This window comes from Ictalurus punctatus, chromosome 7 (genome assembly GCF_001660625.3).
Source record: "Ictalurus punctatus breed USDA103 chromosome 7, Coco_2.0, whole genome shotgun sequence".
NCBI lineage: Eukaryota > Metazoa > Chordata > Actinopteri > Siluriformes > Ictaluridae > Ictalurus > Ictalurus punctatus.
In genome coordinates this window covers 10032913-10047888 of record NC_030422.2, presented here as the reverse complement: position 1 = coordinate 10047888, position 14976 = coordinate 10032913, and the positions used below count along the sequence as shown (strand labels likewise).

General features: G+C 38.7%; 1 protein-coding gene across 1 annotated transcript; it reads left to right on the top strand.

Moving 5' to 3' along the window:
- Positions 1–7020: 7020 nt before the first annotated feature.
- zgc:153115 (C2H2-type zinc finger protein) lies at positions 7021–14258 on the top strand. The gene is made up of 2 exons (XM_017472736.3): positions 7021–7822; positions 9731–14258. The coding sequence occupies exons 1-2, from the start codon at positions 7327–7329 to the stop codon at positions 9985–9987; spliced, it is 753 nt and encodes a 250-aa protein (XP_017328225.1). The 5' UTR covers positions 7021–7326; the 3' UTR covers positions 9988–14258.
- Positions 14259–14976: the final 718 nt, after the last annotated feature.

Genomic DNA, 14976 nt, shown 5'->3' with positions numbered 1-14976 from the left:
TCTATTTTTATAAAAAATCCTTCATACATACACGCAAAAGCATGTCTGGACATCCTGGAAGCGTGTCGATGTCGACCACACAATCGAAAGCTAGTTGACTTCCTCCTGATGTTGGTCCTTTCATGGAGCTTGTGATAGTGGTGCTGTACCTATAAGTATGTCTCTGGCCCTTCTGCATATTCCATGACACTGAAACCGAACCACAAAAATGCTGAATGGGCACGAATAATCTATTATGGAAATTCTTCTTTTTTTTTCTGAATATGCTTTCTCACCTGAGCAAGTGGACTTGCAAAGCTGTCCCTGATGCATTTTATGGCCGTCGGCTAGTTCAAAAACAAGGAGCGAAGGAAGGAATTATTACAGTATGAATTATCACAGCGTTGTTGAAATCTCGATTCTGATCAGCCTGAAAGCGTTGATTAATTTTAATGTAACAGCAGCTCTGCCAGTAGTGCTGGCTGTAATTCAAATCACAGGTTTTTGTTAAAGAGTTCCTTTTAATGTGTTGTCATTTCTATAGCACGCACATGAAGAATGCACCGCATAATCGGAAGCCTAAAAATAAACGAACTGTTGTCGTTATTCAACAAAGGAAAACATCTAGTCGTTGAAATGCTTTCTTTAAGGAAGTGCTTATTTCACATTTTTGGAAGGAGTCTTCAGTGTCAGCGCTTTGTAACAGTTTGTATTCTAAGATTTCCACCATGCTAACAGAGTCGGCAACATGACAGGTTATTTTATTTTATTTACTTCAAAAGAGAGCAAAAAGAGGCTATGAAGGGAGTGACTGTTTACAGTGGCTGTAGCATGTGGGAAGAGGAAATAATTTGTCTCGTAGACATTAAGTGTAACTATAAACGAGTAAAAGGTACAATGCGTCTTTCTTTAATAAATTAACAATTGACGAATTGCTGTGGTATGAGAGAATTAAAACACTTCTGGGTGTGCTGTTCTAGGAAAATAATCAATGTAACTCTGTATTTGCTTATAACAGCATGCTCTCAAATGTTTTATTCCTTACAAAAAAACAAATTGTTACATCGTTTTCCACTATGAACCATTAGCAGGACTTGGACTTGGTAACATCATGCAATACCCATTTATGTGCTAATTCATTACAAATACCCATACACATTATAAAATTCACTCAAAAACAGTTTTTAAAAAAACAAACAAACAAACAAACAAACACACACTTACCACTAAAAATGCTGATCAGGAGCAATATTAAGAGATCCCAAAGCATCAAAAGAAGCGACAAAGACATGACCTTGGATTCCAATTGGAGCTGGAATTGAAGAAATATCTTGCATTGATGCTTCTTAGGAACAGGAGAGTCCGCGTGAGTGGTGAGTGTGTCAGGGAATGAACGAATAAGAAGAACGGTTCCCCAGCAGGAGGCCTGACTGAGCGGGTTCTACCAAATAAATCCACACAGCATTCAGGTACTAAATGTACAAAATGAGTCATAGGACAGTTTTCGGTTTGACCTGCAAGTTTTCCTGTGTTCTTTGTGAAAAGAGTTTTTGATGATTTATGAGTGCAAAGCCTGAGGTAAAAGCATTGGGTTTTCCCCTTGCATAACTTCAATGCAGATTGAATGAAGGCTGAAGGTTAGTAGTTTTCAAGCACAAAGCAAGATTAAAAGGATTTCCCAGTCAAAATGTTATTTAATCCAAAATTATGCTTAATGTTAGACAAGCTCTATGTATTAAACGAGTAGAATTATATTCACACAAAAGATAACAATTCATTGGAAATTAATTGGTAATGTAATTTAAATAGGGTTAATAAAAACAAGCCATCAGTTTCTTTTACTGACAGAGTAGAATTGTATTGTAATGCTCATTTCAGCTGGGTGTCTTACTGTAACTTATTATTTAGATAGGACATATGATTTACATGCAAATTCTACTCCAAAGTAACTATGCAGGAATCATTTGAAACAAATAATAGTATGCAAGTGGTTAGATGTGACCTGAAGTAGAGATTAACCCAGCATTTATATAAAAAAATAAATAAATAAATTTCATTCCACAGAGTCAAGTCAAATCAGCAGCTTGATGCTCATTTCTCAAACCGAAGAAGGACTGAGCTCTTGAGCTGCATAATCTGGGTTTAGAGTGCTTTTAATAAGTCACACACTGCCACATACTGGCTATCAATTGAACTACACTATATGATTTTATCACAGATTTATTTTATTACATAATTCAATAATATAAACATTGGCCAGTCACTGTGCTCTACTATGGCATACCATTTTTGTTTAGGAGGAGAAAGATTGGAAAAGCGAGCTCACAAAATGTGGCCCTCAATGAGGTTAGGAGCAAGACCTCTGGATAAAACTCTTTCCTTCTGAACACTCCTTTGAGGAGAAAATCTCCTCAAGGTTGCTCTTAAGTACCGCAGCTTAAGTTCCTCCTGAAATAGAACCACTGGAGGTTCTGGGACAAACCAAATCTTTGACATGATTCAACACTAACAATAAAGCTTTACTGTTTTTTTTTTTGTTTTTTTTTCCTTTCCAAATCCAATTGCTGGAATTTGCAAAGCTTCTCTAAAAAGTTAATTATCACTGTCTAATTTAGCAAACTGCACACATATAAATGTTGAACCACCTTTTGCTTGATGGTGTTTGTATCTGTGCTTTAATTGTCTTAAAAGTACACAAAGGATTTAGCATGATGGACTTAGATAAAACAGAGCTTGGTACTATACAGTTATTCGTTTGTTGTATTGTATTTGCTTTGGTCCCCAAATAACCCAAACGCTTTTTGGGAACCTATGACAGGACACCAAAGTGTCAGGTAGTGATAGTGTAATAGTTGTTCTCTGTATTGACATGATATAAAAATGTATCAAAATTCAATAATCAAAATTATTTAACCTCCATTGCAAATCAGCTTTATTGTTAAATTTACAGACTTTCAGCTGTTTGCAATGAACAAATAATAAAAAAAAGCAATTGTAATAGTTCAACACAAGGAATTCTTCAAGTGGTTTCCCCAAATTCAACTGAAAATGAAACTTAGAATGATTTCTCCAGTTTCAAAATTCTTCATCCCCTTCATGGCAAGCATCTTTAGTACTTAGTAGAGCACCCTTTTGCGGTTATGACCTTCTGCAAACGAGATGCATAGCTTCTGGCAGCATTCCTGAGGAATCTTAGACCAGACCTCATGAGCAATGGCCTCCAGTTCAGTAATATTCTTAGGTTTGCATGCTGCAACCGCCTTCTTCAAATCCCATCGGAGATTTTCTATGGGGTCAGTCTGACTGTGACGGCCCTGTAGAATCTTCCAGGACTTCTGAAACCAAGCCTTGGTGGAATTTGAGGTATGCTTGGGATCATTGTCCTGTTGGAAGGTTCAGTGACGCCCAAGCTTCAGCTTCTTCACAGACGGCATGATGTTTTCTCCTAGGATTCTCCATCTTGCCTTCCACACACTGCAGGTTTCCAGTGCCAGAGGATGCAAAGCAGCCTCAGAGCATCATTGAGCCACCACCATGCTTGACTGGGAACAGTGTGTTCTTTCTTCATTCTTCTTCCTCCAGACATACTGCTGATCCGTCGTGCTGAAAAATTCCAGTTTTGTTTCATCGATCCACAGAACAGAATCCCAAAACTTCTGTGGCTTATTTATATGATTTTGAGCTTGGAGTTCTGGCATGGAAAGCTTCTGCGTTTAGTACACGTCTGACTGTGCTCACTGAAACTTCAGTGTCTGTTGCCACCGTCTTGCTGCAGGTCTTTTGCAGTCACTCGAAGGTTTTTCACAACCTGCCTTCTCAGAAATCTGCTTGCAGCCGTTGATAGCTTCCCTTTTCTGCCCCGTCCAGGTATTTAATAATTTTTGTACCCCTAGACAGTTTAGTTATTTCATGTGTTCCAGCTCAAGCACACCTGGTGCAACTAATGAAGCCCTTGATTATTTGCATCAGGTGTGCATGAGACAACACCTCTTTTGCATATTTGTGCTGTTGTGAGGGATTCTATTCAGGGGGTTGAATAATTTTGAAAGTGGAGAAATCATTATAAGTTGTATTTTCAGTTGAATTATGGGAAATCACTTGATGCATTCATTGTGTTGAACTATTTCAACTGCTTTTATTTGATTTGTTCATTGCAAACAATTGCAATTTTGACAGCAAACCTGATTTGCAATGGGGGTTGAATAATTTCGATTACAACTCTATGTGAAATAGGGAGATTTTTTGGACTAGATATCAATAAATGGGCAGAAATAGGCATAGATGTCTGATGGTTTTAATCAAATAGGAAGCTGTCTGTATGAAGTGGGTGACTTTGTTAGGTTAAGTGTTCATGGGTTTATAAAAAGGAGGCAGAATGGTCACTGAAAGGCACAATTTTCTTTACTTTAAGTCAGGGGTTTCAAAATCTTTAAATAATAAATGGCAAACCTTTTAATTAAGTCATGTTGTTTAAGTTACAGTTTGTGAAATGTACTTTTGTATTTTTATGATCACAAAGAATTACATTACTAAAAAAAAAAAAGTTTAGTCTGCTTTTAACCAAGTCTTCATCATTGTTATCTTCATTATTGTGGATATAAATTTCAGTCCCGTTAATGTATTCCCTTCATTGTGTGAGTTGAGCTATAATCTATGTGTATTTTTTTTACATGTTGGGATCACAAATCAAGTTTGTGATGTGTTTTTCCATATCTACTGATTGACTACTCGCTATCTACTCACCTCAACCTTGTAAACAATATAACCGAATTGTAACTATGGTCAATTTGGAGAGCCATAATACCCATAATGTGCATGATTGCAGCTTGGACTCATAACACTGAATCTGTATATAAAATGACGCTGTTGAGTTTCATTATAGTGGACTAATTATACGCTCTTAAGCTTTCCCACATAATATGTACTTCTGAATCATTATATTCCAAAACAAAGTTATTATCAAAAAAGGTTATGTCCAAAAAAAGGTCTTTGAGGAGGCAGAGCACATTATGGGAGGAAGTTGGTGATGGTGTAATGTGGTATATGTTTCTAAAATTGCAGGCAAGAGCATGACGGATAATCAGACACTGAAGAAGGAGCCAGGAGGCTTTGAGTTGAACAAACTTGTAACGAAATCTGTACTATCTGTACCTGTATCTGCATTTGAACTGGAAAAAATAAAAGGTGCTTCTGCTATTAATATCAGTATTTGTATCAATTCAGAACACAGAATTTGATAATTCATTCCAAATGATGTATTCATATTGAGTTACCTTGCTAAGCCATACACTGCGATAAATTCAATTGAAAAACATAATTAATTACACTTGAACTGAACCCTGTGTCATAAAACTGATATAATTATCTCATAAACATATCAGAGAACATGCCAGACATGATCAGCTTTCTTGGAGAAGAACGTTTTTGCTAGAAATTATTATTTTTTTAATTATGCAAGGCACTCACATAATAGAAAGAACAATCTGACCAATCAGATTTGGGAACGTGACAAAAACTATTTCTAAATGAAGAACGAAAGTGAACAGAGGACTGACACGGATTACATAATTACATAATCGAGGGCATATTTGTGACAAAGAAAAGCTGTAACTTTTGCGCAATAAAAGTAGGAACAGGTATTTCCTCTTATGCTGGAATGAAAACAAATACTTCAGAAGTAGTTAAGGGGAGCAGCACCTGGAAGCAGACACCTGTTGTTAGCAATAAAAGCTTTCTGTTGAGATGCCTCTTTTATCTGGCTGAATTTGTTTGTTTGTTTTCTGTTTTATTCTCAGATCTGATTGGACAGAAGGTGTTGATTCCTTCATGTAGGTGTTGAACTATATTGAGCTCCAAAAGGCTGAGTGTTTCACTATGTTCGAATGGTTGTTTTCCTGTTAGAAACTGGCGTAACAGATTCTGAAGCTTGTGGCCAGAAAAGTGCACAAAAGACTTGAGATTCTGAGAAAGATAAAAGAAAATGTACAAAAGAAATAGCTTGCCCTGCATATATATTATTTTGTACTCTTCTGCATTTATGGGGGGGGGGGGGGGGGGGGGGGGGTTGTATGTTTATATTATGACAGCAGACAACCATTGACATTGCGAGCTATTTGGACAAAAGAGTTTCTCCCAGCATCCGTGTGGGTTTCCTCCTTGTTCTCTGGTTTCCTCAAAAATCCAGGGTGTATTCCTGAAAGCTCCGAATTCACTACATCCCTGACCAGCGTTTATAGAAGGTCAACATTAATGCTTTTTAGTTAAGTCCAATTAGCTGAAATTCTTTGCTTCTATAAGTCTGGCGAAACAACAACAGTGATCTTTCAATGCTTAATCGTTCATGATTAGTTCCTGGCTACAATTAAACCAATTTGAAGTGGTTTTGTTTGTATTCGTAGTAGCGCTTTTGACTGGCGCCACTGAACTCAAATAGAACTCGGAACAGAATTTAAGACAATAAAAGCATACTCCTCTGTCTTTCAACAATGTTTTCTTTGTCAACTTCACTAATCAGGCCAGAGAGGAAAGATAAAATGAAGAATCCATAGGGATCTGTGACAATTCTTCCCTTTCTGACCTAATGACTCTAATTTAGAAGAAAAAAAAGCATGTGATTGGATTAGCCGCACCTAGAGAAGCCGATTTATGAAATTTATTAACAATGTCAGGTCTGGATGCCTCATGGGTACATTTTGCACGTGATGTCTACACTTTATATCGATTGTATTTGAGCTGACAAAAGTGATGAAGACGTTACGGGGATCTCCCTAAAGGGAAACAGGGGACCTCAGGTGACAGGATGTGTGCTAAAAACAATACTGAGACGCAGGGGAAATGACTTTCTTTACTAAAAACGCACAAAAAAACCTCATTTTAAGGCGCTGACTCATGAGGAAGCACGGCATCTGATTTCCGTTTCAGACACACCCACCCCTCTTGTCTGCTCGTTTCGCTCCACGCCCTCGGTGCGTCACTCTCAACGTCACGCCCATCTACTTTCCTTCTACGTTGTTATGTGAGTGCGTGGGGGGTGTGGCCTGCACTTCTACCGGCTTTACCGCACTCACGCACAATGAAACAACGAAGAGGGTAATATAGGACACCACGCTCGGGCTTCGGGGCTATAGCCACGCGCTAGTTTCCTGCCTTTCTTTTAGCTAGTTGGATGTGAAATTTCAATTCGCCGCGTTCATATGGACTGCGTTTAAGGAGCGGAAAAGCGTGGGTTATTATTATTATTTTATTTTTAAAAAAGATTATTTGAAGAACGGTGTGGGAACCGAGACATCGTACGCGCGCCGCACGCGCTTTGTTGTTTCGGTGTGGAAATACGATAAGCGCGAGACCATGAACGTGTTCGCCGACTCCGATTATCTCGCTGCTGAGTGTCTGGTGTCGATCTCGAGCGGTCCCGTGCTTTACAGGGCTAGGGCCGAGGCGGACGGCTCGAGTGAGGACAGGGAGGTGCGCGAGACCCTTAGGCTCGAGGGCGCGGGCGAGGAGGCCGACGTCGACCTCGCGGACACACACGCCGCTTTCCGGCCCATGTCCGCGCACTCAGAGAGCAGCAGCAGCAGCTCGTCGTCGAGCTCGTGCGGCGAGAGCGGTTATGCCACGCTGTGCGATTCGGGCACCGCGACCCCGACCATGACCCCCACCGGTACCCCGGTTCCGGGACAGACAAACCGCAACGCCCCCCAGCAGATGTGGGCAGAGGCAGTGGGAGGAGGTGGAGGAGGAGCGCCGCGCTCTCCCTCTAAGCGCCACCCGTGCACTTACGACGGATGTGACCGAGTGTACGGCAAATCGTCCCACCTGAAGGCGCACATCAGGACTCACACAGGTAAGAGCACTGAGCTTGACACACTGCTCAGTGTACACAGTTCAATCACATTTCCATGGCAACTCCACCCATTCAAACATTAACCAAAACCAGTGTAAATTACCAAGTTTGCCTTCAAACCACAGTTGAATCATTTAATATCATTACTCCTTTAGACTAGGGGCTTCGTTTTAATCCTAATCAAGTGGTGGTTAAAATGATTTTTTTTAAAAAAGAAAAGCAGTTTTCACTCGGAAAAAAAGCGGTTGAGTGTTGTTGTTTCTTATATATTAGTTATGTGTGTGTATACTGTGGAATCCATCATGGCGGACATGGGTAATCTATAAGTCACTGTTTTAATCACAGTGAACTCGAGTTTCAAGACAGTTGTAACGATCAAATCATCGTTTGTTCGTTCAGATGTCTTACTCACGTCTTTGTCACTAAATCCGCTCTAACGTTTCTATCAAACACACCAGCGCGTGCGTCATCCGTTCAGTTAAATCCGTTAGTGCTGTTTTTATGATTCGCACGCGATGGGTTACGCTATACTAAGCTAAGATCTTAGCTAGCCAAAAAACTTAACCAAAAACGATGTCCTTTTCACTGTGTATCACACTATTTTCGAGTGGTGTCCGAAAACTCTTATTAATCCCACAATGCACTGGGATTAGCTTGAAAACGAAAATATAACGCGTTGTTATTTGGTTTGGCTCCCGCGCGCAAACCAAATAAAGGGGAAAACAGCTAGCTAAGAAGGCAACGCCCCTTCTGATTTCTCCTCAGACTTGACTCAAAATAAATCTAAATAAATAAACATTTTTGTGTGTTTCTGGAATCCCCCCCCCCCCCCCCCCCCCCCCCCCCCCCCCCAAAAAAAAAAAAAAAAGAAAAAAAAGAAAAGAAAAACAAACAATAGAAACGTCACAGAAATTCTAATGGTTTCCACTGCAAACATTACAAATCATCAGCTGTTAACCATTAAAACCATTACCAAATGGTGTCTATTATGCAGTAAAATGTGTTAAGAACAAAGGTATCCACTAAACATAACATGGCACCAATAGAAAGCAACAGATTACCAGTAGAGATCTACAGTGACCATTACAGTTTAAATAAAAACCAACAGAATTCCCCTTATAACCATTAAAACCATTAGAAATTCTATGAGGGTTTCTATTGGGGTTTTTTTCAGGTGTGGGTGTGTGTTAAATGGTAAATGGTGCACTTTGTCTCATTCACACACCAATGGTAGTAGAGCTGCCATGCAAGGCGCTAGCTTGCCATCGGGACCAACTTGGGGTTCAGTGTCTTGCCCAAGGACACTTCGGTATGTGGAGTCACGTGGGCTGGGAATTGAACCGCCAACCCTACGATTAATGGACAACCCGCTCTACCACCTGATCCACAGCCGCCCCAGTGTTAAGTCTTAAGTGAAAGTCAATACATACGCCTAGTGCTTAAGGTAAACTCTGCCCTGAAACACATTAAATATATTGAAATATTTGTTGTGTGGAGCGATTCTTGTACCTGTTTTGTTGTTTGGTGCGTTTTTTCCGTTATTCCTCTCAGTTGGTATTTATGTGCCTCGCTGAGGTCATGTTGCTAGCATGGTTACACAGTGACGGTTACAAGAAAGAAAAACAATCACAAGCAAAAGGCAAAGTTTTGCTGCTGGATCTGAAAAACAAAGGTGCAACAGCTTCCTTTCTCACTCACCATTTTACAGTTATGTTCGATATCATATTAATGAGACATCTAGTGTAGAAGAAGTGGAGACGTCGGTGCAAACACGGGACTCAAAGTTGCACAATGCTCACCTAATGATTGAGTGGTCTGCCACCAAAGGTGCCATGTTTTGAGTTGTTTAACACCACAGTGAATATCGTAGTGTTTTAATGTCTGGTGTGCTTTGTGTGTGTGTTGCAGGTGAGAGGCCGTTCCCATGCACCTGGGCCAATTGCGAGAAGAAATTTGCCCGTTCCGACGAGCTGGCACGCCACCTGCGCACTCACACGGGTGAGAAGCGCTTCCAGTGCCCGCTTTGTGCCAAACGCTTCATGCGCAGTGACCACCTGATCAAGCACGCACGTCGTCACCCCGATTTCCACCCATCCATGATCGGACGCAGGGGGCACGGCTCACCCCAGGGTCGAGGATCATCCATCAGCACACAGTCTCAGTAAACCAGCAGCATCCACTTCACAACTTAAACCCAGTTGCACACCTTTACATAGCAATTCAACCCCATTTTTTTAAACACATCATATACCAAGTTCTCACTACCTTAGAATCCCCTCGCCTCACCTTCCTTCGAGTCCAGTTGTGTGGTTGAGCTGGTCATTTGCCACAACACAATAATCCAGGTGCAATTGTATCATCCAACATGATTGACGAGTGATGTCAAACCTGCTGCAAGGATTCCACATGTCATAGAGCCATTCCGTGCTCCAAGCCTCTCTTGCCACAAGCACAACAGGCTACTCCTTCCAGGCAGTTAAGCTATTTTAAGATGGCCGCCCACAACGCAGCACAATCCTCACTCTCAGATTCTTCAGTTGTTTCTGAAAGTCTATTTTAGTTACATCACCTCTCAGCCATGTTTTGAAATGTCCTTTTCTCTTTTCCGGTTTACGTGTGTGGATGTTAAATCCCCCTATTAAACAGACACTGTCTGAAATGATGTCATTCCAGTTTCATTCTGCGTTCCAGTACAGTTTTTTTTTTTTTTTTTAATGCACCCTTGTTGGCATTCATTCACAGCTGCATTACAGTACTAAAATGGCCACTTACAACGCAGTACAAAAAAAATTCTCCCTTAGCATGAAGCACAGTGTATTTGAAGTGAATTTTAACTAGCTGACTAACTAACTAATTAACCATCTTAGCATGTCATCTAGCTGGCGAGTGTGCTAAACAGCTGGATTGTTAACTAGCTAGCTTGTTCAGACTAGTCAGATCAGCTATCATGACTAGCTTCAAACATGACTAGCTTCAATCCAATTTTACCGTTTTGAAGTACTTTTTTCTTCTGCTTCAATGCCATCTGCCACTTTGCGTTAGCTCTATGGTCTAAAACCCAAGGGTAAACAAGGGCATGCTCTAAACAGTACTGGAATGCAGTCTTAGATGGACCACATCATCTCTTCACATGGTGCTCTATTTACAGTTCTTCTGTACTGACTGTAAGATTTTAAAATGGCAAAAAAAAAAACAACAACCTGTAACTCGGTTGTTAATCTCACAAATAGTCCGTTCAGAATTGTGTGGGATTTTTTGTGGTGTTTTTTAAATTTTTTAATTGTAAGCTTGTTTGTTTACCTGCGCCACTGTGCTGGAGTGCCAGTGACGTTCATTTCTATAGGCTAACTAATGACGGTAGTTAATACCTAAAAAAAAAAAAAAAAAAAAAAAAAAAAAAAAAATTGTATATCAATAATGAGAATGAAAGATAAATATTTCATTCAGGAACTCTTGCATTTCCATGCTGAGGTCTTTATTATTGTCATAAGTTATTTTTCTTTGCAATTACCTTTTGTTTGCGCAATTTATATAGTATACATATATGTATTTGGTTTTTATATTGCCTTTCCAAAATTAAGATGAATACCGATGTTCCATGACGACTGAAATGGTTAAATGGTTCGACGTGTTTTTAGTTCATTTATCTATTAGGTATTTCTCATAAACAACTTTTTTAAAAAAATTATCAAAATATTTAGACGTGTTGGACATGCTGGATGGTTGCAGATAGCTTGTTGTCCGTATGCGTGTGTGAGAGAGTGTATGGGAATAGCTATGCTTGACGCTTCTAGAGTAGAGATGTTCTATAAATTATAACGGTTTATAGACCTTCTCTTAGGGATAAAGGGCACTCGATGATCGCTTTAATGGATGGGCCTAGTGCTTGCTTGCTTGTGTGGGAACGTATGTATGCCATGTATGTATGTGAGTATGTATAAGTGCGAAAACGCCGACCTCTCTCCAACCACATCTATCTCAGAGAACAATGCAAACGCATCAGGAATTTCAGAAAGCCTTAATTCCTCTCCAACTTATTTTGCACCATTGTTTACCGTTAAACAGTTTCTACAGGTAACGTATGCCACAGGGCGTTGTTTTTTTTCTTCTTCTTTTTTTTTTCCTTCAACAAAATAAAATACAAATATGCAATATTGCACTTTTATTCTAGATGATGATGATGATGATGATGATGTATCCGTCTGCTAGCGTGATGGGTAACACTGTAAATATACGTCTGCAAAAATAAAAAAAATAAATAAGGGAACACTGTGGAATTGGAGCGGGACCAGTCACGGGAAAAATAAAACACTTTAATTTTGGGATGTACCTTTTTTTTTTTTCCCAAGTGCTTGAATAAGTGCGACAAAGGGAAGAAATGGACTTGCTTGTTCACAGAAATTTTTTACAAATATTTTTTCCCCTGTACTGTTGTGGGTTTTTTTTTTTGTGTATGTTTTTGTTTTTTTCTTGGATAAATATCAGTCGAACGAATTCCGGCATCACTTTTCTCGTCCGTCTTTCCTTCCCATCCATGCAAAAGTTTCATTTTATTTTTCAAAGATTGTTTCTAATACAGTCTACGAGATGATGTTATCTATCCACACACACAACGCAATACAAGGACTGTGACAGGTAGCTGCTGGCAGTTATCTGAACTGTTACACATCAAAAAGTCATACTAATGAAAATACAATACTTTTTCTCAACGGGTGTCAAAAAAAACAACAAACAAGACTATCATACCTCTGGTCAAATATGTCAGAACTTGACTGTCATTCATAGCAAATGTGTAATTTTTTTAGTTTTTTTTTTTTTGCATTAGTCTTTCACCACACACCGACATTTTAGCCATAATGGCCTTCAACTTGTCTCATTTCAACTGATTTCAAATCTTTTTAACATGCCTTTCTGGTGAATTCAACCCCTTGTTCAACCCCCCCCCATCTAATCAGTATGCAGTTATTGCTAGCACTGCTAATTCTTGGCCAGTAAATACTATTACAAAAAACACAGTCTTATTTTTCATGTCTTTCAATCTGTTGTTGTTGTTGTTGTTGTTGTTGTTTTTTTTTTGCTTGACACTTTCTTTCTTTTGTATTTTAAAAGTGTCACATGCCATGTATTACTGCTAAAAGGAAACAAACAAACAAAAAAAGAGCTAATGCTGCTAACAACCATTAGCATTATGCAAGTGAGATCATGCTAACCATGTTTAGCTTTATTAGCCATCATAGCCTTTGTGGATAAAGTTTCTTTGGTGACCCGTAGTGGCCTTCTCGGTAGTTTATGATGAAGTTCATGCTAGTTGGGTAGGTTAGCATTTACTTTTAGGTGTAAGTGTAGTTTTGTTTGTTTTTTCCCCCCTCAAGTGGGTGTCACGATGCAAAAACAACCCGATGTCTTTTGCGTGTCATTTCTGTTCTCTGTAGTATCGTTTAATTTTTGACTTCCTTTGTCACTAATCTTTTTTCTGTGCTTTTTTTGTTTCTATTATCAAGTTTTATTATTTTGTGTGTGTCAAAGGAATGCTCAGTACAGAAATGCTAGCATTACTGATAACGAACAAAAGACTTTAACATCCCTAAAGCTGTGTCGCTTTAGTTTATCTTAGTTTGGTGTTTTAAAATGTGTTGCACACAAAAATGCAAATATTGCCAACCTCTCAGTTTTATGCAAATTATTTCATGCTAACTGATCAGTGATATTAGCTGTGTTGGCATTTATGAGTGAAGCATTCCTTTGATGGTCTTGTGTAACCTATAAAGTATGTATAACGATACCCTCCGAGGTAGTTTAGGACGGTGCCTGTGTAACTGGAATAGCTTAGCTGTTAAGTGTAGTGATTAACAGCTAGTAAAATTTGTTTTGGAACCGTGAAATATTTTTTTTTTTTTTTTTTTTTTTTTTTTTTTTTTTTTTTTTTTAAATGAGTCTGTCAAGATGAGTATGAGTTGTATTGTTTTGTTTCAATTAGTTATAGTGAGAGAAAAGCTAATCTTGGTCTAAAAAGCTGCCTCCTTGCTTTGTCAATCCAACCTTGACCTCATTTATTCTAGCCTTTTTAAAAAAAAATATTTTTTTTTTTACACACTAAAACCAAATACACTCCATTTTTGTGCAGGTCAGCAGTCACACTAACAAGTCTGTCAAGACTGCATCAAAGGTCTGTTTCCTTTCATGAGGTTAGGACCTCGTCAGGATTTGGGCTTTAATGCATCTCCTCAGGTGATTAAAACTGAATGCTGAGAACCTCCATACTTCACAGATGTACAAGCATGTTATTTTTTTGTTATGGTTGGTTTTCTTTTGGTATTCCTCTGCTGATTTAATTTATTACATGCTGTTTGTGTGGTGTTTTTTCAGTAGTGAATTTTGCCTCAAAGTACAAGAAACTGCCAGTGCTTTTTAAATAAATTTAAAAATCTAATTATTATGATTGTATGTTTTATAGTGATTTTTTTTTATATGGCTTGTTCAAGAAATAGCTTTAGGATTTTCTCCATCTGTTGGAATGTGACGTTATTGAAACACTGATGTAATTTTAAAAAATCATCAATTGGCGCTGATTAGCATAATGTAAATGACATGTTTTCTTTATAGTTTAAAAAATAATCTGGGGTAAAATATTCAGAACCCTTCGATTGTCCTTCTGGAGAAACCTTTCAAGATTCAGTATAGAACACAGCAACAAGGGTTTTCCTATCAGAAAGGGTTCCGGTGGAATTCAGAAACTGCTGAACCCTGTGGAAACCCTTCGAGGTTTAATGTAGAACCTAGAACAATGGGTATATAAAGAACGTTTTTTGGAAGCTAAAAACTCTTGGTTATCCAGTGAACCCTGGGGGGAATGATTAAAGATTCAGTGTAGAATTTTACAACAAAATCTTCCAAAAACAATATCAGAAAGGGATCAAGTAGAACCCTTTTTAAGAAGCCTTATTTATCCAGCGAATCCTTTAAAGTACCCTGGGGGAACCCTTCAATGTTCAGTGTAGAACACTACAATAAAAGGGTTAAATAAAAGTAGGTTTTTTTTTTGTTTGTTTTTTTGTTTTTTAACGCTAAGAACTCTTGCGTCATCCAAAGAACCACTGAAGAATCTTTTTCCCCAAGAGTGCATGTATTAATGGGGTAAACTCTAAATTATTGGT